The sequence below is a fragment of the Plecotus auritus genome, assembly GCF_963455305.1.
Source record: "Plecotus auritus genome assembly, chromosome: 6".
In the NCBI taxonomy this organism is placed as follows: domain Eukaryota; kingdom Metazoa; phylum Chordata; class Mammalia; order Chiroptera; family Vespertilionidae; genus Plecotus; species Plecotus auritus.
The window spans coordinates 57191903-57217625 of NC_137773.1; the positions used below are offsets into that span (position 1 = coordinate 57191903).

Below are 25723 nucleotides of genomic sequence, written 5' to 3' on the forward strand. Positions count from 1 at the left end.
ATTAAAGTATAATTGGCATACAATAAACCACATATTCATAGTGTACATTTGGATATGTATATGTATCTGTGAGGTCATCACCATAATAAAAATAGGGACCCTCTCATTACCCCCCAGTTTCCTTATGCCCCTTTGAAATCCCTTGCTCTCACACCACTCTCTTCATTCCTTTATTCCAGAAAGCAACCTTGGTCTGCTTTCTGTCACTATATAAAAAATGTTGTATTTGCTATAATTTCACATAAATGGAATCCTATATAACAAAAGAGTAATATGCAAATTAACCATCACTCTACTATACCCACAAGCCACACCCACCAGCCAATCAGGAGCAAGTATGCAAATTAACCCAACCAAGCAGGCTGCGGCCATGGAGCGAGCAGGAGACTTGGGTTTCCCCGGCAATGGAGGAAGCCAAGCTTTCCACACACCCTGGTGGGCCCAGGCCTCCACTCAAGGCTATAAAGTTTCAATGATAGAAGATAAATAAATCCCAACAAAAATGGTGGCAGCCACGGAGCTGGAGAGAGCAGGAGGCTTGAGTTGCCCCTGGTGATGGAGGAAGCCAAGCTTCCGCAGCCCTGGCCTGCCTTGGGCTCCACTTAAGGCTACAAAGTTTCAATTATAGAAGATGAATAAATCCCAACAAAAATGGCTGCGGCCACGGAGCAAGCAGGAGGCTTGGCTCTGCTCAAGGCTACAAAGTTTCAATTATAGAAGATAAATAAATCCCAGATACCAGGGCCTCTGCTTGGGTCACCAGGGGGCGTGGCCAGCCTGCAAACCACCACAGGCCCCTCGCCCAGGCCACCCCACACCCCAAGGGACCCCCCACCCTGATCTGGGACACCCTTCAGGGCAAACTAGCTGGCCCCCACCCATGCACCAGGCCTCTATCCTATCTAATAAAAGAGTAATATGCAAATTGACCATCACTCCAACACACAAGATGGCTGTCCCCATGTGGCACAAGATGGCCACGAGGGGAGGGCAGTTGGGAGGGACCAGGCCTGCAAGGGAAGGCAGTTGTGGGCGATCAGGACAGCAGGGGAGGGCAGTTGGGGGTGATCAAGCCTACAGGGGAGGGCAGGTAGGGGTGACCAGGCCGGCAAAGGAGGGCAGTTGGGGGCGACTGGGCCTGCAGGGAAGGGCAGTTGGGGGGGACCCAGGCCTACAAGGGAGAGCAGTTGTGGGGGGACCAGGCCTGCAGTGGCGGGCAGTTAGGGGTGACCAGGCCTGCAAGGGAGGGCAGTTAGGGGCAATCAGCCTGGCAGGGGAGCAGTTAGGGGCAATCAGGCTGGCAGGGGAGCAGTTAGGCATCAATCAGGCTAGCAGGGGAGTGATTAGGGGGTGATCAGGCTGGCAGGCAGAAGCGGTTAGGGGCAATCAGGAAGGCAGGCAGGCGAGCAGTTGGGAGCAAGAAGTCATGGATTGTGAGAGGGATCTCTGACTGCCAGTTTAGGCCCGATCCTACCGGTATCGGGCCTAAACAGGCAGTCAGACATCCCTCGAGGGGTCCCAGATTGGAGAGGGTGCAGGCTGGGCTGAGGGACACCCCTCCCTGTGCACAAATTTCGTGCACTGGGCCTCTAGTATTATCATACAGTTCCATTTTTTTCTCTTTAAATCTTCTTTTACTTAGCAGAGATTTACTTATGTGAATTATGTTGTAGCATAATTCATTCCTTTTTGTTGGTAATTAGTGTTCTTTGTATGGGTATACCACAATTTTTTTTTAATCCATTGACCTGTTGATAGATATTAGGGTTGTAGCTTTTGGCTATTAAAAATGAAGCTAGTAAAAACAGTAGAAATCTTTGAGGGAACATAGGTTTTCATTTCTCATGGGTAAGTCCGAATGTCTGTGTAACGTTAAGTTGTATGGTCGGTGTGCCTTTAACTTTTTGATAAACTGACAAACTTTTCCCCTAAGTGGTTGTGCTTTTTTACATTTCCACCAACAACTTGGAAGAGTCTCATTTTCTCTACATACTTGGCAGCTCTTGAAATGGCCAGTCTTCTGAATTTTAGCCATTCTACCAGGGATGTGGATGCATCTCTTTGTGCTTTTCAATTGATGCTTCCATAATGACTAATGGTATCAAACATTTTCATGTGCTTTTTTTGCTATTTATATGTATTCTTGGGTGTCTGTGTCTTTCACACAATTAAAAAAAACTGGGTTATTTATCCTCTTATTGTGTTTTGGTCATTGTTTATATTATTTTGGATATAAATCCTTTCTCACATAAAATGTCTTCTCCAACCTATGGCTTGTCTTTTTATTCTCTTTAAAAGCATATTTTAAATGGTTTTTAATTTTAATGAAGTCCAATTTATCAATTTTCTTTTTATGTGATGTATCAACAAATCTGCCTAATTCAAAGTGACAAAGGTTTTCTATTTTCTTCCAGAAGTTTTATAGTTTTAGGTTTTATACTTACATCTGTGGTCTATTTTGAGTTAATTTTTGTGACGATATGGGGTGTAGATCTAAGTTCACTTTTGAATATGGATGTCCAGTTGTTCGAGTACCATTTGTGGGAACAATTATCTTTTTCTTCCCCAAATTGCCTATTGAGACGATCATAGAGTTTTTCTTTTTGTGGATAAATGATTTCTAATTCCATTTTTATTTTTCTTTTTCTAGAATGGTTAGTTGCATTGATTTTGTTTTAATATTAAGGCAGTTAAATTTTTGTTATAAGCTCATGATGTATTATTTTTTTATTTATCTTTGTGATTCTGGGTTGCTAATATTTTACTTAGAATAATTTCATCTATATTCATTATATTGATCTGTAGTCTTATTTGTATGTCTTTAATTAGGAACTAAGGTAATTCTTATTTTAAAGAATGAGTTAGAAAGTATTCCCTCTTATATTTTCTGGGAGAATTTGTATATAATTGGTGTTCTTTTGTTTTTGGTTCCTAGAATTCACCAGTGATGTTATTTGGGCCTAGAGTTTTCTTACTGGCAAATTTTAAAGTACAAATTGAGTTTCTCAAAGAGATGTGGGAATACTTAGGAACTTTGGGAGTTTGTGTCTTTCAAGACATTTGTCCATTTCATCCAAGTAATTGAATTTGTGTAATTTAAAACTGTTCATAATATTACCTTATTTTTAATACCTTTAAAGGCTATATCGATTCTGCAACTACCTCAATTATTCCTGACATTGATAACTTGTGATTTCATTATGTTATTTCCTAGTCATTCTGGCTAGATTTATCAGTTTCATTGATTATCTCAAAGAACTGGGTTTATTCATTTTCTCGTTTTTATTTTCTATTTTACTGATTTCTGCTGCATTTTTGTTGTTGTTGTTCTATTTATTTGGGGCTTACTTTACTCTTTTTTTATTCTGGCTGAGATAAAAAATGAAGTAATTGATATAAAACCTTTCTTTTTTTCTAATATATTATTTAGCAGTAAATATTTATCCACAAATACTGCTTTACTAACATTCCTCAAATTCTGATATGTGGTGTGGTGCACTTAATTAAAAATATTTCCTAATTTTATTTTTTCAGATATATTTCTGTTACTGATTTCTAATTCCATTTTTATTGTAATCAGAGAAATACCCTCTATAAATGGAGTCCTTTTAAATTTATTGAGATTTGTTTCATGCCCCAGAATATGGTTTATCTTGGTAACTGTTCCATGTGACCTGGAAAGAATGCATTTGGGTGGAGTATCATTTAGGTAAAGGATGTACCAACTAGATGAAGTTGGTTCATCACTTTGTTCAAATCTTCTGTATTTTAACTGATTTTCTGTCTCCTTGTCTATCAGTTATTGAGACAGAGAGGTATTTAAATCTTGGCTATGGTTGTGGATTTGTCTCTTTCTCCTTGTAGTCTCATCAATTTGCTTCATGTATTTTGAAGCTCCTGTTATTAGATCCATTAACATTTAGAATTCTTATGTCTTATTGATTAATTGACCTCTTTATCAATATGAAATGATCTTTGTTCCTGGCATTTTTTTTGGCTTTTGAGTATGTTTTCAATTTCTTTTTGTGTGTATCTTTGATGTTTTCTTTAAGCATTTGAAGAGGAATTTCTGGATTACATGATTTAAATATTTTAAAGGTTCTTAACATGTTGCCAGATTGCCCTCCAGAAACTGTACAGATTTATACTTGTTCTCAAAGTGTTTATAGAGTTCAGAGATCTGGTCTTTTTAAAAATTTAGATTTGTATAATGGTAGAACTATAGCATTGTGTTGACCACAGGATAAAATATACTGCCATTTATGTAATCTTTTTTTGTAGAAAATTAAAATGGTGTGGGTATATTTTACTATTTATAATTTATTTTTAAAAAATATGTTTTTATTGATTTTAGAGAGAGGAAGGGAGAAGAAGGACAGGGAGATAGAAACATTGATGACAGAGAAACATCACTCGGCTGCCTCCTGCACACCCCCTACTGGGGATTGAGTCCACAGCCCGGGCATGTGCCCTGACCGATCCAGTGACCTCTTGGTTTATGGGTTGACACTCAGCCACTGAGCCACACCGGCCGGGCTAGCATAGTTATTTTTCAAGTTGTCCTCAATTTCACTTCTTACCTATGTTTTATTGTTTCATAGGCATAAACCAAAAATGGATATCATATTTTTATAATAGGGATATGAAAGAGGAAAAGATTGACTTCTTTGTTTAATCTTTTTTTATATATATTTTATGTGGCATTTTCAATTAATATATTGGAGATGATTTCCAAAATTATGTGCCTATTTGGTTGAATAGAAGGTTTGACTTTAAATAAGTTAATGAGTGGAAGGAAGTTTTATATATAAAATCTCGTGAAGGTACTAACCAAGATTAAATATGAAATACCATGTGCTTTGGTCTGATAGGAATTCGTGGGTACTTAAGCTTTGATAGTGCCCCATGCAGATAGCCTTTAATAAAGTAATCTATTTGATTTATGTATTTTTTGATATGTAAACGTGTTCCCTAGGGAAGTTCTACGCATTACTAAGAAGTACACAACATATTTAATATCCTTTATTAAAGAATGAACACAAAGAGCAGTGACCAATGTGGATTTGTTTGGTAATCCTGCGCTGTCCTTTTCACACAGGAGTCTTCCGGAGCCTCTTATGACCTATGAGTTACATGGGGATTTCATTGTTCCAGCCAGTAAGTATTACGAAGAGGTGCACAGATACAGTGTTGTGGTTGGTAGTGTGTATAAGCTGTAATTTCCACATGAACATTGAACTTCATTACTGTAATTAGTGTTTAAAAATAGAAATCACTTTTGAAGATCTTGGGTTTCTTTTCTCTTTTAAAAGGTGAAAAAAAGGAACAATTAGTAAATTCATTCATTCATTCACATGTATTCATTGTCTACTGTACCGTAGTCCCTGGTAGATACTGGGTATGTAGAGCCATGAAAGAATTTCTGCCCCAGGTATTAATTCTCTATCAAATATTGGTGTATACATACCTCCCACTATAGGTAAAATATATAATAAATAGAAGCCTGGTGCACGAAATTCATGCACGGGGGGATGTGTCCCTCAGCCCAGCCTGCGCCCTCTCCAATCTGGGGCCCCTCGAGGGATGTCCGACTGCCCGTTTAGGCCCAATTCTGGTAGGATCGGGCCTAAACGGGCAGTCGAACATCGCTCTCACAATCCAGGGCTGCTGGCTTCCAACTGCCTGCCTGCCTGTCAGCCTGATCACCCCCTAACCACTCCCCTGTCAGCCTGATTGATGCCTAACTGCTCCCCTGCCAGCCTGTTTGCCCCTAACTGCCCTCCCCTGCTGGCCTGGTCACTCCTAACTGCTCTCCCCTGCAGGCCTGGGTCCCCCCCAACTGCCCTTCCCTGCAGGCCCGGTCGCCCCCAGCTTCCCTCCTCTGCCAGCCTGCTCCCCCCTAACTGCCCTCCCCTGCAGGCTTGATCGCCCCCAACTGCCCTCCCTTGCAGGCCTGGTCCCTCCTAACTGCCCTCCCCCGCTGCCCATCTTGTGGCAGCCATCTTGTTTCCACATGGGTCTTTGGCCACATGGGACAGCCATCTTATGTGTTGGAGTGATGGTCAATCTGCATATTACTCTTTTATTAGATAGAATGGCATGAGCACAATGCTGTGGGAACATGGATGTATTTAATTTACAGAAGGTTAGGGAGATGAGCAGATTTGGAGAGATTAGTAGTTTGGAAATGGCTTCACTTAGATATTTAGATGGAAATTAAAGGCAGAAAAAATACTTTGAGATAATGCCAAAAGCCCACACAATATATAACAGAGAATGAGTTATATGTGATAAAATGTTAAATGAAAAAGGCCCATAGTTGGTAGAATTGTAATTTGTGATGAAATTTTGGGCAAGTTATACTTATTTGAAGTGTTCTTGTTTTCTGTTTTATTATCATACACTTCAGTTTTTAAATTCGACACGTAGTGTTCAATCCTTACAGTCTTCTGAAATACGCTGGTGTTAGGTATTTAATAGTTAAGGAAATGAAGGTGGAGAGATGTTAAGTAATTTGCCAGATTATAGGGATCTTTAAATTCAAAGCCCAGGCTCCATTAGCTAAAACCAGCAGTTTGGTTTTCACAGGTGCACCGACAGTAGCTATAATTGTATTTTCATTTACTTTTTTTTTTCCCCCCTTGGATGTATTCCATAGTTCAATCTGCGGTTGGAAAACTTCAGCAGTCCCTTTGAGGCCTGTGTCACTGCTGCCCAAACATTGCTTTAAATGTTGCCTGTTTGCGAGGTCTTTGCTCAGGCCCATGTGAAGGTTCCTAGTATGTTGCAGGAAGAAGCCATGTGTAGGCCTGGTTAGACTATCCCTGGAAAACAGGCTTTCAGAAAAGGGGGGAAGTGTGGTTCTATTCACTTTTGTTTTCATGTGGGAAGAGGATTTTTTTAAAGAGAATTTGTGTGATCAAGGAAGTGGGGGAAAGTTTTCTTGGCAGAAACTCAAGCAAATGCTTAGTTGTTTTGATTTCTTCCCTGTGGCATTTTTGGCACACAGGGGAAAGAGAAATTAAACTCTATTTGGAGGACCATTGTTTCGTGTTGTGCGCCTTGGGGACTGGAAAAAGCAGAAGCGTGCCAGTTTTAATCTGGGATCCTTTGAGAATTGGAGAAAGATAAAGTGATTATGGAATAAGTTTTAAGTCACCACAAGGGAGTATCATTATTATTACTATCAGGCCTTGTAACTGAAGCCAGTGTGTTGGAAACTCCAATGTTAGTGTATTTTACCAGATGAAGGCCTCCTAAGAGGAGGGATTTACAATTGGTTGTGAAGTCATTGGTGGTGGGGATGAGTTGGAAGAGTTTGCTGAGGGTATCCTTGAACAACGTGGTAGAGGAGATTGTACAAATACAACAGGTATCACCGCCCACTAGGCCAGGACCTTGTGTTTTGCTTCCCGACTTGGTGGGATGCTGTTACAGAGCCTTAACAATGTGAATAACAGGCCTGTTCCAAAGAAAAACTGCAGCTCCTGTAATTATTGGCACGTATTTGCACCTAAGTGGAGCTGCGGTTGGAATGGACCTGTAGTTACCATATTTAATGAGAAAAAGTACATCTATGATCCAGGTGTATTTTGGAGGCCAACATTTCTAATTTTTCATTTGAGTTTTGTGAGTTCCGTTCTCTGTACTCACCTTTCCTCTCGGGAGCAGGTCTTATAATCTCTTGCATATGTACTTTCAAGTATTGAATAAAACAGCTACAGAAATCAGGTGGCCAACATTAGTCTCCCTTTTTTGAATATTGTTGGAAAATTAAGATTGCGGTTAGGGCTCTCGTTGTCCATTACCAATCTCAGAGAAGACCCTGTTGTGCTGACGTGTCTGTTAGCTGAGCTCACTGCTAAAATTACCAAGCATCACCCGACTTTGTTACCGCCTCTCACCCCAGCATGGAAACAGAGTTTTCATTCATGTGTGGTAGTTTCCATCTGTTCATGGCGTTGAGTTAGTCTCTTCTCCTACCCTCCCTGCTGAGAGCTCTGAAGGTTGCTCTTGGTCCTTTCATTTCCTGTTGTCGGTTTCTTTCCCGTAGAGTTTCGTTGAGAACCTGTGAGTTAATTTCTGAAGAGCATGACACAAATATGAATTTTGTTGGTTGTCACCACAGGAGGCAAACATTTTTTTTTTATTTTTCCATTCTTAAGAAATACTGACTTACTGTTCAGTGTTGAATGCATCAGGGAATTAAATATTTTTCTTTCTTAGAGATAATTAAGAGCATTAACTAAACCCTCTCAGCTAAGAGAGTTAACTAAATTTGCTAAAAGGAACTAGAAACCATCTGTCTAGAAAAACCTCTCCTGTGTTTCTCCTTCCATCACACACACAAACCACACACACACACACAATACTTCACTTCTGACACTCCCGATCACCAAATATGTAGGCTCCCCCCACCAAGCAGTGCTGGGACACCAGCACCGTGTCCTGCAGTTCACTTCCGTTCTGATTCTTTCTACCTAGAATTAGCATCAGATCCTACAAGTTAAGGACTTAGTTCCACAACAGTGCCCCTGATTCAGACACTAGTCAGAAGCCTCAGGTTGCCCCCAGTAATTCCGTGTTCTCATAATCCCCCTTTGATCTGTAATTTGCTGGAAAGGTTTATAGAACTCAGGGGAACACATCTTAGGTTAACAGCTTATAACATAATGAAACAATAAAGGATACAGGTGAACAGCTAGGTGAAATAGGAGGCTTGGAGGTACCCTGGTACAGGATCTGTCCCTGTATAGTGGGGTGTTCACTGCCCAGCATGCGGGAATGTCCATGCACTTGGACGCTCTTCAAATCCTGTACTTTTGGGATTTTTATGGAGGCTTTATCAGGAAGGCAATATGGATTATTAACTCTATTTCCAGCCCCACTTGCCTCTCTGGAGAATGGGGGATGGGAATGAAAAATCCAAGCTTCTAATCATGGCTAGATCTTTCTGGTGATCAGTCCCCATTGAAAGGCCCACCCAAAGTCACCTCATTAGAACAAAAGATGTTCTTATCCAGGAAATTCCAAGGGACTTAGGAGCTTGGTGTCAGACATCCTATACATCCTATCACTCAATAAATTATGGATGGAGGTCCTAGGAGCTCAGTGTCAGAATCTGGGGTCAAAGACTATTAATATTAGAACAAAAGATGATCTGAGCACCCCTGTTTACAAGGAACCTGAGGACAGATATATATATATGTGTGTGTGTGTGTGTGTGTGTGTATTTAACATCATCAATCTTTTGAGAGAATATAATGGACTTTTAGTGTAGAAATTTATAAGATGTAAACACAGTTTACTTGGTCTACACAGGAATACAAAAGATTGTACTGACCTGGGGAAGGCTGTTACTGCATGGTGATCGCTACCTTTGAGAATGTTGTAGTCCATGGCCTGTGTCTCAGCCTCTTAGACTTGGATTTCTTGATATGTCATATTGGTAAGAGTTGGACCCATGCTTCAGGGTTGGACTCATGTTAGACTTAGTTTGAAGATGATAGCTGAAGCCTGGATGCCTGCTAAGACATCACACAAGAAATCTCAGTCCCCCAAACCAGAATACTTGTGGTGTTAGGTTCACTAGTCAAGTTACGTAGGAAGCAAAATCATATTCATGTGATGAAAAATATAACAATTATAGGCTCCAGGGCACGGGTGTTGGCCTACCCAGAATGTTCTGTTTTTGTTGGTAAACAGACAAAATCATATGGTCTTGGTGAGGAAGGAGTTGGAAATCTGGAAATGAAAGGAATCGAATGCTTATTGACATCAAGTTATCTTAGCCTGGTGTATTCATTTCTGAGTCAATAGGAGCTTCCACAGAAGAACTGGGATAGTTGGTGTCTGTTGAGTGAAGATACCCCCTTGTCCCTTGGGAAGTGCTCATCCTTTCCTAAAATTATAGTACTATTGATTTATGGCATTTAAATATTTATATAACTGAGCATTTATCTGCCCGTGTATCTCTGATATGCTCCAGTAAGCTATGATCATATCTTTTCCAGTCTCCATTAGTTGGCACAGTTCGTATCATAAGCAGATAGATGTGAAGTGTTGAGGATGCTGATTTATAGTTACATAATTAAACATACTTTGGCTATTACAGTAAACTCCCAATTCCTTGGCATATGTTAGGAATTTGGTGTTATGGTTAATTCAGTATCCTAGATTTTTAAAAAGTTATACCTTTTCTTTTGTTAATTTATATCAATGAAAATGTAAGATAATTTAGTTTAGAAAACTTTTGAGTACCTTAAGTTAGTATGTTGTATCTACATGGAAATGCCCATTGATAGATTAACATAAAAATAAAAAGAAATGGAGAAAAAGGTAGAGTTACTTTTAAAAGCATTATCTCAAAAATTCTTCTATTTGGAAGAAGGAGTAAAAAGCAGACTTGGAAAAAATGTGTGTGTGATTTCAACTGATATGGGATTGGAGAGTCCCCTTTTGAGGAAGAGGGACTCAAAAAAGAAAATGGGAGGTTTTGATTATCTTTTAAAACCTACTCTCTTTTTAGAAATGAAGACCCTTATCCTTCGAGTATGGAAAACTATTTCTCTGTCTTGTGTTTCTGAATAAGTAATAAATCCCAAAATATTAAATTAGGTTTTCCTTGGGGAAAGATGACAAAATAGACACATGAGTTAGAAGTAGCTTTTCAGTGCAAAGTTTTAAAAAATTTTTAATTTTTCACAGAGTTCATATCATAGGCAGTTATCTTTTTACTAGAGGCCCGATGCACGAAATTCGTGCTGGGTGGGGGGGGACCCTCAGCCAAGCCTGCACCCACTCCAGTCCAGGACCCCTCAGGGGATGTCTGACTGCCGGTCACCCCTAACTGCCCCCGCCCCGATGGCCTGATTGTCCCTTACTGCCTCTGTGTGCTGGCCTGATTGTCCCTAACTGCCCTCCCTGCTGGCCAGGTCGCCCCCAACTGCCCTCTCCCTGCTGGCTTGGTCTCTCCTAACTGCCCCCCTTGCCGGCCTGGTCACCCCCAACTGCTCCCCCCTCCAGCCTAGTTGCCCCTCACTGCCTCCCCCCACCAGGCTAATTGCCCCCAACTGCCTCCCCCCTGCTGACCTGGTCACCCCCAACTGCACCCCTGCCCTGCTGGCCTGGTTGCCCCTAACTGCCCCCCCGCTGGCCTGGTCACCTCTTACTGTCCCACCCCCCCGCTGGCCTGGTTGCCCCCAACTGTCTTCTTCTGCTGGCCTGGTCGCCCCCAACTGCTCCCCCCCCCCAGCCTGGTTGCCCCCAATTGCCCCCCTGCCTGCCTGGTCGCCTCTCACGGCCCCCCTGTTGGCCTGGTTGCCCCACACATCCTGCTGTTCAGTCGTTTGGTCGCCCCTCACTAACCCCCCTGCTGGCCTGGTTGTAGGCAGCCATCTTGTGAGGGTGTGAGGGTTAATTTGCATGTCACCTCTTTATTATATAGGATTCCTTCAGAATCTTAGACTATTTCAGAGTCCCTGCTTTAATTTTAAAATCAAAGCTGTGAATTGAAAATGTTTTTATATTTTTATTGCTTTCATTTTCCCCCAGCTTTGATTTAGTAAGATCTTGGTTTTAACTCCAGATTAAAAACTTGACTATAATTTATCACCTAACTTTAGATAGTTGTACTTTGGCTTTCGGTGTCCAGTGTAACCCATATCTAAACCTTTTGTTATGTAGTTTGATTGTTTGTGTTCTGCTTTATCATGTGCCTTTTCATTTCTTAGCCTTTTTTGCTTTTTTCTCTTGAGCCACAACTGTGTCCTGTGCTGTAAAATCTCATTACCCTCTTTTAAACACTGCTACCGGAAGAATAAACTGGGGCCCACTTAATTTTGGAAGCAACTTAGCTAATCATAAAGTTGATGGTGTGGAGCTTCTTTGAATGACATGTAGAGATGTCCATGATATATGAAATAAAATAGGCTGTGTGCACATTCATTGTTAAAAAGGGTGGAACACACTAAAGGCACTAAACTAAAATTTCTAGCTTATCTTAGGGTGAGATTGATTATGGATAACTTTAATTTCAGTGAACTTTTTGTTGACACACAACAGAAATATGCACAAATCATAAGTGTACAGCCTAATGGATTTTTGCCAAGTGAAGACAGCCATGTAATCAGCCCATAGATCAAGAAATACAACATTATCAGAACCCCAGAAACCTTTCCTCATACCCACCATGGTCACCATCCCCCTCACAACACATGAACACTTGCTTGGCTTCTGATGTCATAGGTTAGGGTTACTGCATTTGAACCATATATAAATGGAATCTAACAAAATATAATCTTTTGCATCTGGCTTCTTTGGCTCATCTTGTGAGATTCATCCTTGGTGGGTGACTCAGTAGCTCATTCACTCTCGTAGTGCAGTATTCCATTGTATAAACATACCACAATCTATTTGTTCTACTGTTGATGGCTACTTGAGTTGGTTCACTTTTGGACTATTACCAATAGTGCTACTGCCGTGAACATTCTAATGTGTCTCCAGTATGATCTCATCTTAATCAATGACATCTGCAAAGGCCATATTCCCCACTGAGATCCCTGTGTTAAACCTGTTTTTTTTTTTATTGTGATGTTTTAACATCTGGGGCTTAACTGATCCTGAGAGACTAACCTCCTGGGGCTAACCAATTCCTAAAGATAGTAAACCTGAATGTGCTTTGCCTATGCCAGCTAACCAATCCAGAGCTCATTTTCTTCCCCCGACCCCTTCTTTTGGACTCTTACACTTGAGCCATATTCTGCCCTAATCACCTGGGGCCAGGTACCAGACAACTGAGGATAGCCCCTATGCCCAGAGCCCCTGAAAGAATCCAAACCGATCCTCAGCTTGCTACCTTGCCTCTCCCGTTCCTGTGCATGGAAACCACAATGAAGCTTATGGCCTACGTTTTGACCTTGTTCCTTCTGCCTCTTGACTGACCTTGGTGCCTCCCCGTGCAGCGCTGCATGGTATGACATGCTTCCTTTTTCTCAGAATCTGTGAGGATAAACTTCCTTGATGACAGTCATTTCCATGCCTGCACGTCTCACCGTACCTGATTAAAACAAATCCCGGGTGTGTTTTAAAACAGTCACATTCTGAGACACCGCGGCGGGGGGGCGGGGAAGAGGGGGGATTGGTGAGGGGAGGAGGAGGGTTAAACGTCAACATACGTTGTGGGGGGATGAAATTCAACCCATAAGAGGGAAGAGTTTATTTGCTGATATTTTATTTGCATCTCATTGTGGGCAGGACACAGTGACTAGACCCTTTCAAGTGAGCGATGAGCACACTATGAGTGCAGCGTGACGGGATGGGCTGGGCTGGCTGTTCTTCATGTCAACCCGGGGAAAGGCAGGAACTGCAGCCTCCTTGAAAGCCCCCACCAGGGAGTCGGAGAAGTTCAGAATAGGGAAGAGAGATGGATTTCCTTTTCCTTTGAAAGGTGGAAAAACATGTTTAAATTCTCTGAAGATGTTGAACTGATGAGATACTGCATGTGTTGACTTTTAGAAATATATTTGATTCCGAATATGCTACTAACTATTCTTTTCCCTTTTTAAAGAAAGTGGGAGTCCAGAATCTCGTGTTAATGCTATCCATTTCTTGGTGCATAAACTGCCAGAGAAAAATAAAGAGATGTTGGACATCTTGGTGAAACACTTAACAAAGTAAGCCTCTTTTCCTTCCTAACGTTTTGCTCGGGTGTTGTGGGGTGTCCTTGCATTTGTAACGGTCAGAATTGGGGCTGTATACACAATACCAGGGACCACACCTGGAAGGGCAGGCTGGACATCTGACTCCTTGTGTGTGTTTTGGACAAGACTGTTGAAACACGATGCTTTCACGAAGTAGTGTAATTATTTTCTTAACATCACTGCCAGCAACTTGGGGTTTGATTTGAAGTAAAAGAAGAGAATATTATACACTTCTCTGTACACTGATTCTGAAAAATGTGATTATAAGTCTGCTAGCAAATTTAGCCTGGTTTCACACCTACCTAACTCTGAGTTTGAACATGCCCTTTAAGATTGTTTCATTGAAGAATAGGTAGTTATTTCATAGGATCTATTCTATTCTTTTTATTCCCTCTTTTAAAAAGCAAGCAAAATCTAATAATCCAGTAGAGAAGTTAGCCCCTTTCTTTAAATATATAACTCCTTGATCACTATATTTATTTTTGCGGGGAGAGGAAACTAAGGACATTATGTTTTAGAACCCTTGTTTCACATAAAAAGGAACTGAAGGCCAGAGGATATTATGACCTGTGTAGAGTCCTAGTACTAGTATAACCATTTATTCATTTGGCCAACAAGTAGCTGTTAGTGAATGCCTTTTTTTTTTTTTTTTTATTAATCCTCACCTGAAGATATTTTTCCATTGATTTTTAGAGAAACTGGAAGTGGGGGGGGGGGGAGGAGAAACAGAGAGCGAGAGAGCAACATCAATGTGAGAGAGACACATTGATTGATTGCCTCCTGCTGCTGCCCCTAGCATGCAACCGAGGTATGTGCCCTTGACTGGAATTAACAGGGGGCCCTTCGGTCCGCAGGCTGACACTCTATCTATTGACCCAAACCAGCTAGGGTTGACCTTTTTTAGGTGCTAGTAGACACATAGTTGAACAGGATACTTTCAGGAAGTCCTGTTTTTCTAAGGGGAAAAAACAATAAACAGAATACAAATAAAATAATTCCAGGTGATAAGTGGTCAAAAGGCAGAAAGGAGAGTGAGGAGATAGAGAATATATGTTGGGTGTGGGACTACAGAGAGGGTTCTTATGGAAAGTCTGAGGATGAGACCTTAGAGTTGCTGAGGACAGTTGTCCAGGTTGTTCCCAGGACTTGGGTGCTCTGACCAAGTCCTATGTGCTTGTGAAGGTAATTCTGCTAAGTCGCATAGTCCCTAGGAGCAAGAGTACAGTAATCTGGGGACAGAGGAGGTGTTCTAAGTAGAGAGGAACAGTAAATGAAGGCCTCTGAGGGACACAAGCTTGGTGTATAGATGGAGTTATTAAGCCAGCCACTGTGGCTAGAGCAGAGAGAAGCAGAGAGGTAGGCAGGGGCCTTATGATGTGTGGTCTCATTGGAGGATCCTGTTATTTCAGAGGCAGACATTGAGGACAGTTGAGTCCTGGTATTTAGGGAAATAGTCTTGCAGAATACTGTACATTCCACAGTTTTCCTCATCTTCTAACCAGAGACCTTCTTTCCGCCCTCATCAACGTTAGTGTTTCAAACCACTCCAAGCAGAACCTGATGACCGTGGCAAATTTGGGAGTGGTGTTTGGACCAACTCTGATGAGGCCACAGGAAGAAACTGTTGCTGCCATCATGGACTTGAAGTTCCAGAACATTGTTGTGGAAATCTTAATTGAAAACCACGAAAAGGTAAAACCATATTAATATTTTTTTTCCTTAAAGGAATTGCTGTATTTGGCTTGTCAATTTGTGATGTAAAAGTATCCCCTTTTCTCTCTTTTTAAATTTATCACGATGATGAGCTTGGTTCTGAGAAATTCGCACTGAGCTTCTCTCTTCTGATGGAGCTTCATAAATCGGGATCCTGCCGGGTCTTCTGTTCTCTCACTGGCTTAAGGAAGAAATATTTAACCCAGTTGCAAATGAATATTGGCTCTGCAGTTGTAAACTGTTCAGGGTTTTTTTGTTTTGTTTTGTTTGTTTTTTCCTTTTCTGCCTTCATTCCTAGGATTTCTTACTCAAATTCTAGTTCCATGACACAAGGAAAGTATTTTTGTCAATCTGTGTCACACTCTCCCCAGAGATGCACACATAACTCCCCTCCACCCCAAGCATGTTAACAATTTCAGGAGGTTTACATGTATCTCTGAACCTGGGGATCCCAAGTTCAGAATCTCTGATTTAAAAGGAATAATCTTATAGGTGAATCAGCGTGTTCCTTGTTCTGTATAATCAAGGGGAATACATGTTTTTTAAAAATACAACAGACTCTTTCAAGGACTTTTAGACTTCTTTTTCTCATTCTGTCCCTTACAGATCAGGACCTTGCTAATCATTTTTCCTCCAAGACAACTGTTAAAATTCTTGGTTACTCACTTGTTCATTAAAAGCTTTTAAAAATTTTGCCGAAACCGGTTTGGCTCAGTGGATAGAGCGTCGGCCTGCGGACTGAGGGGTCCCAGGTTCGATTCCGGTCAAGGGCATGTACCTTGGTTGCGGGCACATCCCCAGTGGGAGGTGTGCAGGAGGCAGCTGATTGATGTTTCTCTCTCATCGATGTTTCTAGCTCTCTATCCCTCTCCCTTCCTCTCTGTAAAATATCAATAAAATATACATTTAAAAAAAAAAAAAGCTTTTAAAAATTTTGAGATTACATTATATGCCAAGCGTGTATTAGGTACGGGGATGCGAAGAGGAAAGAACATCACAGCCCTTGATGGAAAGCAAGTCACAGTCTGGGGGTGGGAAGCCTGTTTAGGGGCTTGTATCCTATGGCATCCTCCCTGTCTAACATACTATATAATGCACTTATCTATTTCCTTAGTTGTTATCTATTTCTCCCTGCTCGATCCTTGAGGGCAGAGATCTTTTTTTTTGTACACTTAAAAATGGTACATATCTGAAGCTCAGTTCATGTTTATTGGATGAATTCATGAACTCAGTAAATTTCGAGGGGGCCAGAAGAGTAGGAAAGGGGCAGTCAGACAGAGGTGTGGCCCCTTGGAGCAGAGCACTGAAGGAGCATTTCTTGGGCCCTTGTTGCATTTGCTCCTTGCTAGAACAAGTCTAGCTTGTGCAAATATTGGTTCCCACTGAAAAGCTTGAAAGCTGGTCACCAGCATAGTAAAAGCAGCGTGTTTATGGGAAGTTTGTGCGGCGTGTGTGTGTGTGTGTGTGTGTGTGTGTGTGTGTGTGTGTGTGTGTGTGTTTAGTAGCTAATGGTGAATTTATGTCTCCATGTTCCTGTCAAACTGTCCTTGAACCTCATTAGTGTGCACTCAGCTTTCCAGACAGCTTCATGGAATGGTGGCTACTGTTCGGTTTTTGAAAAAGAAGTAATTGGACTACAAGCTTTGCAACAGTGTTTAGTAATGCGGCTGCCATTAGATTGACTCCCAATTAGGAAACTTTTATCCCATTTGTTTGAGAAAACACTGGCTCTGGGACTTGCTCTCAGAGAGAAGGATCTCCACTGAGTTCTGTGGCTTCCTATGTTCTGGTCTTGAAGCTGGGAAGATAACTGCATGATTCTTCTGCTGGGAAGTAGACAGTGCAGGTTCCACCTTGTTAACAAATCTGCGAGGAATTTCCAAGTGGCGTTGCTGAGCCAATGATAATAGCTACAGCACATGAAACCGGACCCATTCTCAGAGATGGAGCTTTGCAGAGCTAAGTAGAGAGAGGGTTTTCAGTTTCCCCCTCTCCGGTTCTGTGGCCAGGCTAGATAATGCTATGGATACACAACCCGTATCAATTGAAGCACTGAGGTTTCCTACCAAGAAGGGAGGCAGGGAGACACTGAGTTTCAGATTATTCGCTGAGTGCCTGGGGTTAGGGTGGAAACATAGAGTGGCTTGGTATGCAGAGAAGCTAGAGCAGTTAGCTTGGATTCGTTACCATTTCTGAGAAAGTAGTTCCCCATCACATCATCTTTCTTCTCCAGTTTCATCCTTGTCTCCTTCCATTCTCACTCCCTCTCTTTATCCTGCTTGGCTGGGCTTCACTTGAGAGTCGAGGCTCTGCGAGGGAGGAGGAGTATTTCTGCTGACAAGGGTGGTCGTGCAGGAGAACTTCATATGGATGTCTGTACCCATGTGAGCCACAGGTTGCCTTGACAACAGATGCACATATACCACCCAAAGCCTTGAACGTGGTTTGGGAGAGCTAGAGATTCTTTTAGTATATGATTGAGAATGAAAAGAAAGGAAGTAAGGATAGGGGAGGTGAAAAAGAATTGTCTAATGAGGAAGGAAAAAGTTCTAATACAGAAAGGAAGGGAAACTAGAAAGGAAATGGAGAGACCCAGGTAGTGTCTATGAAGGAAAAATAATGGAACGATGTATTCTTTTCCTCTGTTATGTTTACTCCCTTGGAATGTGAAAAATATTGACTGACTAGGAAAGTCACTAAAGTAGAAGAAACTTTCAACATGTAATTAAAGCAAGACAGATTTGGCTTGTTTTGGAGTTAGGAAAGGACCCCTAGTGAATCTGCTTTGGAGATCACATTTTATCCCAGCCTCTTTGCCGTTTTCATAAAATCCATATGGACTTTATAGGAAACTTAACCCATATGTTTTGGCTTCATTTCCACATAATACATGAAGATGTTGTTTTAAAAGAAGTGTTTGTGGGCCAAAAATATTATCAAGGTCTTTTCTTCCCTTGCAAACCAGAAAATTGTATTTCCCAGGTGGAAAAGGGTACTGGGAAATTGACAAGGAATTTCAAGCTAGGGTTGTGCCTTAGAATTTGTGAACTGTGCATGCATTTTGTCCTCAAAGTGTACGTGTTATGGATTAGTTCAGTACAGTGCCTGCTTTGAGTCAGCCATGGTATGAGATTTTGGGGAAGGAGGACCGTAAGTCCAGCAGGGGAAAGAAGAAATGTCCAACAGTAACTCCAAGAGATGGCAGAGAATAAGAGTAGAGAGACAGAGAGAAGCTGATGAGACTTTAGATGGAGTCCATCCCGTTGTGGGGGATTGGAAAATGTCTTGAATAATGGTGTGTTGGTTTTGGAATGGAGTTTGAATAGGTGGGGGTGTTTTAAGAGGACATTTCGGGTACGGGGGATCATGTAATCAGAAAATCACAGAGAGTGGGTGTTAGTTCTGCGAAAGCGGCTCCTGTTGGAACCTGGGTGAGGGTGCGGGGTGAGACTGGAGAGTCAGGCCAGGTGCAGGGAGGTTGAGAATGCCACCCAAGGATGTTTGGACTTAATTTTATAGGAACCAGGGCCTCTCGTGGTTTTCAGGTCACCTGCTTCAGGAAGCTTAGTTTGGCAGCAAGGTTTGCGGTAGGAAGTAGAGGAATAAAAGACCAGGAGGTCATCACGTGGTGCAGATTAAGGCCCAGTGTGAGAGCGGGAGTTACAGGCTGGAGAGCATCATTCTGTGAGGGGCACCAGACAGCATCCAGGGCCTGGATTTGTGGGACTTCTAAGAGGACGGATTTATAAGTGATGCTGAGAACTCGATCTGGGGGGAGTATTAGTGCCATTAATAATAGGAAAGAAAAAAATGGGCAAGAGTGAGTTTATAAGAAGCTGAATTTTAGTTGTGGTCTGATGTCCAGCCGACAGTTGGAGGCATGGGGCTCAGCCTTGTGAGAATTTAGTGGTGGAAAGTGTAATATAAAATAAAGAGGCATGAGATTGACATGTGAGAGTATTAATGGGTGCTCATTGTATTATGTACTTTTGATCTACTATATAGAGTGTTTATCTCACATACATTTAAACACACACTTAAAATACTTATATTTAAAATACATGTATTAAAATATATGCAATTCCCATGGCACATATATTTCCCAGTATTTATATGTATGTACAAAATTCTCATTACATGTGTTATCCTTTTATGCATATGAGATGACTGAAGGGTGAGAGATTAACTTGCTCACAGGCACATAGCTAGTAAGTGGCAATGCCTGCATTAGAACTAAGAGTTGTCCCACCCCACAGGCTTTGCTTTCCATCACTAGGAGAAGGTAAGAACAATATACTTTTTGAGATTTTACTATTAAAAGTGGAGCCAGAAGCAACGCAGGCAAGTTCAGTGTCAGGTTGTTGAGGGACATTGTCAATGATGCCAGATGCTGTCACGGGGTGGGAGGATCTGAGGACTGGCAGATGGCATATGTTCTCTCCAGGAGTGAAATGTCTGTGGAGAGCAAGGGCTGAAATCAACTTGTAAGGGCTTCCGTGAGTGTTCAGGACGAGGCAGTAATGAGTCCAGATGCTTTTTTCCCCCATATGACAGAAAATATACAGGAAGAAGAGTCAGAATAGACACAATAGGGAAGGAAGAACAGAGTAGGACACGAGTTGTATATAGCTTGTTAATCTCATATTCAAATGACCTGTTAGCTCATATCTATAAAGTGTCACTTCCCCAGCCCATGAAGGCCCTTGCAAATTCCATGAACATTTGAGAATCATCAAGGAAGACATTAATATCAGGGTCATTTTCTTTTAATATCTGCCTTATCTTATGTTAATACTTAAATTGGCAATTTATATAAAGTAAGGCATACAATGTTCTCAGCCATATCACTTTATGTAATACACATCCTATATAATAAAAGGGTAATATGCAAATAGACTGAACGGCAGAACAACTGAACAACCAATCAAAACTTAATATGCTAATGATATACTAAGGTTGCTCAACCACTAGCTATGATGTGCACTGACCACCAAGGGGCAGACAGTCGACTGGCCGACCAGTTGCTGTGATGTTCACTGACCACCAGGGGCAAATGCTCCGACTGGTAGGTTAGCTTGCTGCTGGGGTCTGGCCGATCGGGACTGAGTGAGATGGGCCGGACACGCCCTGGAGCCCTCCTGCGGTCCCTCCCCAGCTCGATCGTGCACCATTGGGGTCCCTCAGCTTGGCCTGTGTCCTCTCGCAATCTGGGACCCCTCGGGGGATATTGGAGAGCTGGTTTCAGCCTGATCCCGCAGGCCACTTCCCTAGGGAGGGCGCCAGATGCAGGGCTCATGGCTGGCAAGAGCTGCTGCGGCAGTGCGAGCCTCTCCTGATCGGGACTGACTGGGCACAAGCCCACAGCAGGCACAGTGGGGCTGGGATGAGTGGGAGCAGAGGTAGGAGCTGCAGGCGGTGTTGGACTGTGGGTTTTGGCCCAATCCCTGCAGGCCACCCAGAGGGACACCACCCGTGCATGAATTCGTGCATCAGGCCTCTAGTAATAATATAATAACAATCCGGATTATATTTATCTTAAGGATTTTTATAGGATTTTCAGTGCAATATGCAATATGTGGAGTTCTGGGCTGATCTTAGCTTTGCGTGGTCTTCAGTACGTTCTGATATCATTGATCGTCTGATAGCCAGTGGGTCATATGTTTTCTAGCCTTTATTATAGTGTCTGTGGGTCACAAGGTGCTGAGGGACAATCATATTTTGTTTACGTAAACCTTTTCCTCACTGAGGAGTCTAATAACTTTGTCAAAAGGAGCATTTTAGGCTTTGAGCTGGGCTCTCTGGTGGTCCGTCTCATTTTTCCTGGTGTGAAAATGGAGGCCATTCATGATGACCACACTTTGTGGAAAAGGCCGATGTCATACTTCTGCTCCAGGGCTTCTTTTCTTTTTCAGAAAGAGTGGAATGGAGGGGGGAAGGGAGGAGAGAGAGAGAAACATCAATGTGAGAGAGACACATCGATTGGTTGCCTTCCACGTGCACCCGGGGATAAAACCTGCAACCCAGGTTTGTGCCCTTGACTGGGAATTCAGCCTGAGACCCTTTGGTGCATGGGCCGACACTCTAACCATGGAGCAATGCTGGCCAGGGACTCCACAGCTTCTTGTCACGTGTGGCCAAGTCCTTGTCCTTGAATAGCCAGTGTCCTCTGGTCATAGAAGAGCCTAGAAAGAGTAAAGGTGAGACGGGCATGTGTGTTTCCCAATAGATGTCCAGTGCCATCACCATAATATTAAATTACAGGCACATGAAGAAGAGTATCAATGGTGCAGTGCATTACTCTTGTTAACCTTGGGACCCCCTTTCTGATCTGTGACCACTTATCTTTGCCAAGAGCTAGAAGGGTGCATCCCTGCCCCCAGGTTCAGTGGTGGAATGGATTCCTTGTTCAGTTCCAGCTTGTAGTCCAGCAGTGGCCACATGTGGACCGTGATTGAAACTGGGCAGCCCACTTCTCCATTTCCATTGCTGCAAAAACAACACACATCCTTACCCTCTGTCAGCTGCTTGGTCTCTGTCGTCCTGTAATGAAAAGCTGGCCCAAGTGAGTAGTATGCAAAATTTTCCTTCTTCCGGTACCAGGAACCTCCCAGTCTTAGAAGGTGCTTGTCATTTAATGGGAAATAGAAATCTCTTTAAAAAAAACAACCCAGCCTAAATGCTTCCTGATTTAGCTTTGCTGGCCCTGGGTTGCTAGGCAGCATTAGTTTTCAGAGAGAAAAATAAATGTCTTAAACACAAGCAACACAATAAAACTCCGAAGTTTTCTCAAAGCTTTATGTTTGCCTGAGTAGTGACTGTTCAATGCAGAAGTCAAGACTAGACTATTTGACAGATTTTCAGAGGCTGTTTTTTGTTTTCTTCTTCCGGTTTTCATGAATGTTGGCCTCCTTGGCATGGCCACGGAAATTTACTTTCTGTTCGATCATTTTTTTCTCTCAGCAGGGCCTTGCCTTTTCTAGAGTGTTTAAAAAGAAGGTTTAAAAGCACAGAAAACTTTGCATCATCCTCTCTGCATCTTCTCAGGAGAGTCAGAAAGTAACAATGACGTTGTCTTCCGAATTCTGCTCTTTTCATAAGTGACAATATAGGAAGTCTCGGCTTTGTGCTGTTATGTAGCTCTGTAGAGGGTAGATAGTATTTTCCCCTGGGACAGGAGTGGTTTGATAAGAGGAAATTTGGGAGACAAGGATCTTTCACCCTGCAGTGTTTTTGTGTCCAGTATGGAGAAAGCATTGGGACTGTCTCAAGAAAATTGAGGAGCTGCAGTAGAGAAGATTGGAATAGATTTACTCTTTGTTATCTAAGGGCGCATACTCGGTACAAGTTAGCATAACTTGCCAGGAAATGTGTTTCTGATTCAGTAGAAGGAAGGAATTCCTAATATTTATTTTAATAATGAGAATGTGTTCATGCTAGAGTTGGGATTGAGGTGTTAGAGGAAAGCTAGCAGACCTCTGAGGTCTGATCCATGCTGAAATTCTCCGCCAAAGTCTCTGGGAATGCAAAGCTGCAAAGACAGAGCGAAGCTCAGTGTTTGGAGCTTGGCACTCAGTGTTCACAAAATTAAAAATGAGGAGAGGTCTGGTCCTTTTGTGCATACTAGTACACCTCACTTCTGAGATGCATCTCTTCTAGGGTCACCCAGCTGGTAAATGGCAGTGCTGGGTCGAAAACCCAGGGCTGTCTGGCTCTGGAGGCAGAGCTGATAAGCTTTAGACTATAAGTGGCTGTAAGTGGAAGGCTTCTGTCTTCACAGCCACTGTCTAATAGCCCAGACTGCTATATTGTCATCCTCAGAGATAGCAGATCTGGAATATATGTAGATTGCACTAAGTCACCCAAAATAAAATTTTTTTTTTCAGAAATAGAAAATTACACCAACTAGTATAAGTGGGACAATAGAAACAGGAAGTATCATCACTTCAATATTATGTAGAATGATTTTTCTGAACCATAAGCCAGAGTATTAAAGATAACCTGCATGCTTTTAGCAAAAACCTTGGAATTAGAAATGATGTAAGTTTATATTAATATAATATGTATACTGTTGAAGCCTACACATTGATAATTTGCATCAGCTAGGATTCTTGCAGAGAAAACATTTTTTTTCTTTTCCTGGGAAGATGTCCTGCTACTTTGCAGACACACAGGGCTGGGAGAAAGGTATTTGTCTAGATTCTGAACTCACAGCCCCTTCCCCTTTTCTCTCTTTTACCCCCACCTCCCATCTATAGCGTCCCATGTCATTTAATACAAACATGTTCTAGCAGACAGCCCTGCCCCTCTGAGAACTGCTCCCCGGGGAGATGGACCCTCCGGCATGTCCACTCTCCTTAGATCTGCTGATCAGAGGCAGCTAAAACGTAAGAATAGGCTCTTCTAGAGATTTGGAATCGGGATGTAGAGAAACTCAGCCAGTTACAGGCTAGGGGCTGAAGAACCCCCTGCAGCGGGTCAGGTGGGACAGAGCAGAGGGGCAGGGAGGCAGTGCTCAGGGAGGATTCAAAAATTCAGAAGTGAGAAATGGAGAGTTGCTGGTTAATGGTTGATGGCCTCGACCTACTAATTGGGAGCAGTCTTGACTCTTTTCACTTCCTGCTCATTTCCCTTTAATAACTCCATTTTTACTCATGTCAACTTGGTAATGTTTTGGTTGCAACCAAATCATTTTTGGACAGTCTGAGAAAAGACAGAGTGCAAAGTACCTGCAGTTTGATAAATTGACAAGCACCGTTTCCGCACTGTCTGAGTTAACTCCATTTAGTTTCTATTTCAGTGTATCCTGCATGTCCATATATGGCTGGCTGCTTCCTAGGTCCAGTTCTTAGACAAATAGATCGAGTTTGTCTGAGCCACATAATTTTAGGTGAAACTGGGCTTTTAAGGTCACCCAAACCAGAACCTGTGGCTGTATTCCCATAGTTTTATGACTAGAATTTCTTTACCTTTCTTCTTCAGTTTTCTCTTCACAGACCAGCAATGGCTTTTTCTCTCAACTCTCACATAATTTCTTTTTTCTAGATAATTATTTCCTATCTCTTGGTTTCCAGTCGGATATGTCCATTATACCCCCCCACTGCATTCTCCCACGTCTCCTGGCTGGGTGATCCTCTGGGCTGCCCTTCAGTTAGCAGCTAGCATTTTAGCGTCCACTCCTGCATCCGACATCCTTTTCCTCTATCCAGAGCCATAACTTTGAAGCTTTATTTCATTAGGACTCACTTTGAAAATTGAATGGAAGCTTTGGGTCCTATTTCCAGAAAATAGTATATTATATAGACAGTAAGTCCTCCCTTAACATCATCTGTGACTTTTAGGCAAAACAATAGGTAATGAAACTGATTTACTATTGGCAAGTTGGTGTAAACACGAGTTAAGTTCCTACTGCATCTCGTCAATATTATGACGAAATGACATTGGATGAAATGACATTATTTGAGAACTTGCTATATGCTCAAAAGAAATGCCTATACAATTTTAGGAATTTCTGGGATTCCCAGGCCAGGAACCTACAACCATGGGGAAAACCAAGAGCTACAGTGAGATCCATGAGAAGTTAGGATCCAGAACATTCCTTTCAGTCTCAGCCTTTCTCGTCTCTGGCTATTGACTTATCTCCCATATTTCTGCCCAGGAACTGGGCGGGGAGAAGGTAAGGATGTCATTCGTTTTAAATTCATGCTTTATTCCATCAGTGAGTGACATTTTGTTGTTCCTATTCCCCACCTGGACCAGCCACCAAGAGAACCTTTTGTTGAAAATACTGATTAATCAGTTTGGCCAAGGAAAGTATGAGCCCACAGTGAAAGACACTCTGCTTTAATAATGAAAGACGGCCACTGTCTATGACATTGAGATGTGCAAGTATCAGCCTGCGTGGAGAAGGGGGAGGACATCTACCTGGGGTAGTTGGAAGATGGTGTCTCTGTCCAGGCCAGGTCTTCACAGTACAACCACGTGATCTCATCTGAATTCTACTGCATTGTCCTGAGTTTAGAACCATTCTGAAGCACCGTTGCTGAATTGAGTGATAACCAACCGCCAACCATATGCTCGTATCACTGTGATTCATTCTCTTTGGCTTTGGGAGTGTCCATCTCCTTCTACCAGTGAAGTGCGGGTCATCAGCCTTATTAAGAAGGTCAGGATTAACTTGACTGAGAAGCATGGGAATCAAGAAGAATGTGGTCAGAGCAGGTTAAGTGAATTATAAGCCTTGCAGCCTTGTGCTGGATTAATTTGGCACGGGGTGGAAAGTCCCTCAAATGCCCTCCTTGTTTTAACTTTCC

The 25723-nt window shown here is 42.2% G+C and overlaps 1 protein-coding gene across 1 annotated transcript in view; it reads left to right on the forward strand.

Moving 5' to 3' along the window:
* ARHGAP10 (Rho GTPase activating protein 10) overlaps positions 1 to 25723 on the forward strand; it is a 266323-nt gene that overhangs the window by 173967 nt on the left and 66633 nt on the right. Inside the window, exons 16-18 of the mRNA XM_080674227.1 lie at positions 5099 to 5157; positions 13568 to 13673; positions 15233 to 15392. Coding sequence (XP_080530353.1) covers positions 5099 to 5157; positions 13568 to 13673; positions 15233 to 15392 — 325 coding nt within the window. The remainder of the gene's footprint in view (positions 1 to 5098; positions 5158 to 13567; positions 13674 to 15232; positions 15393 to 25723) is intronic.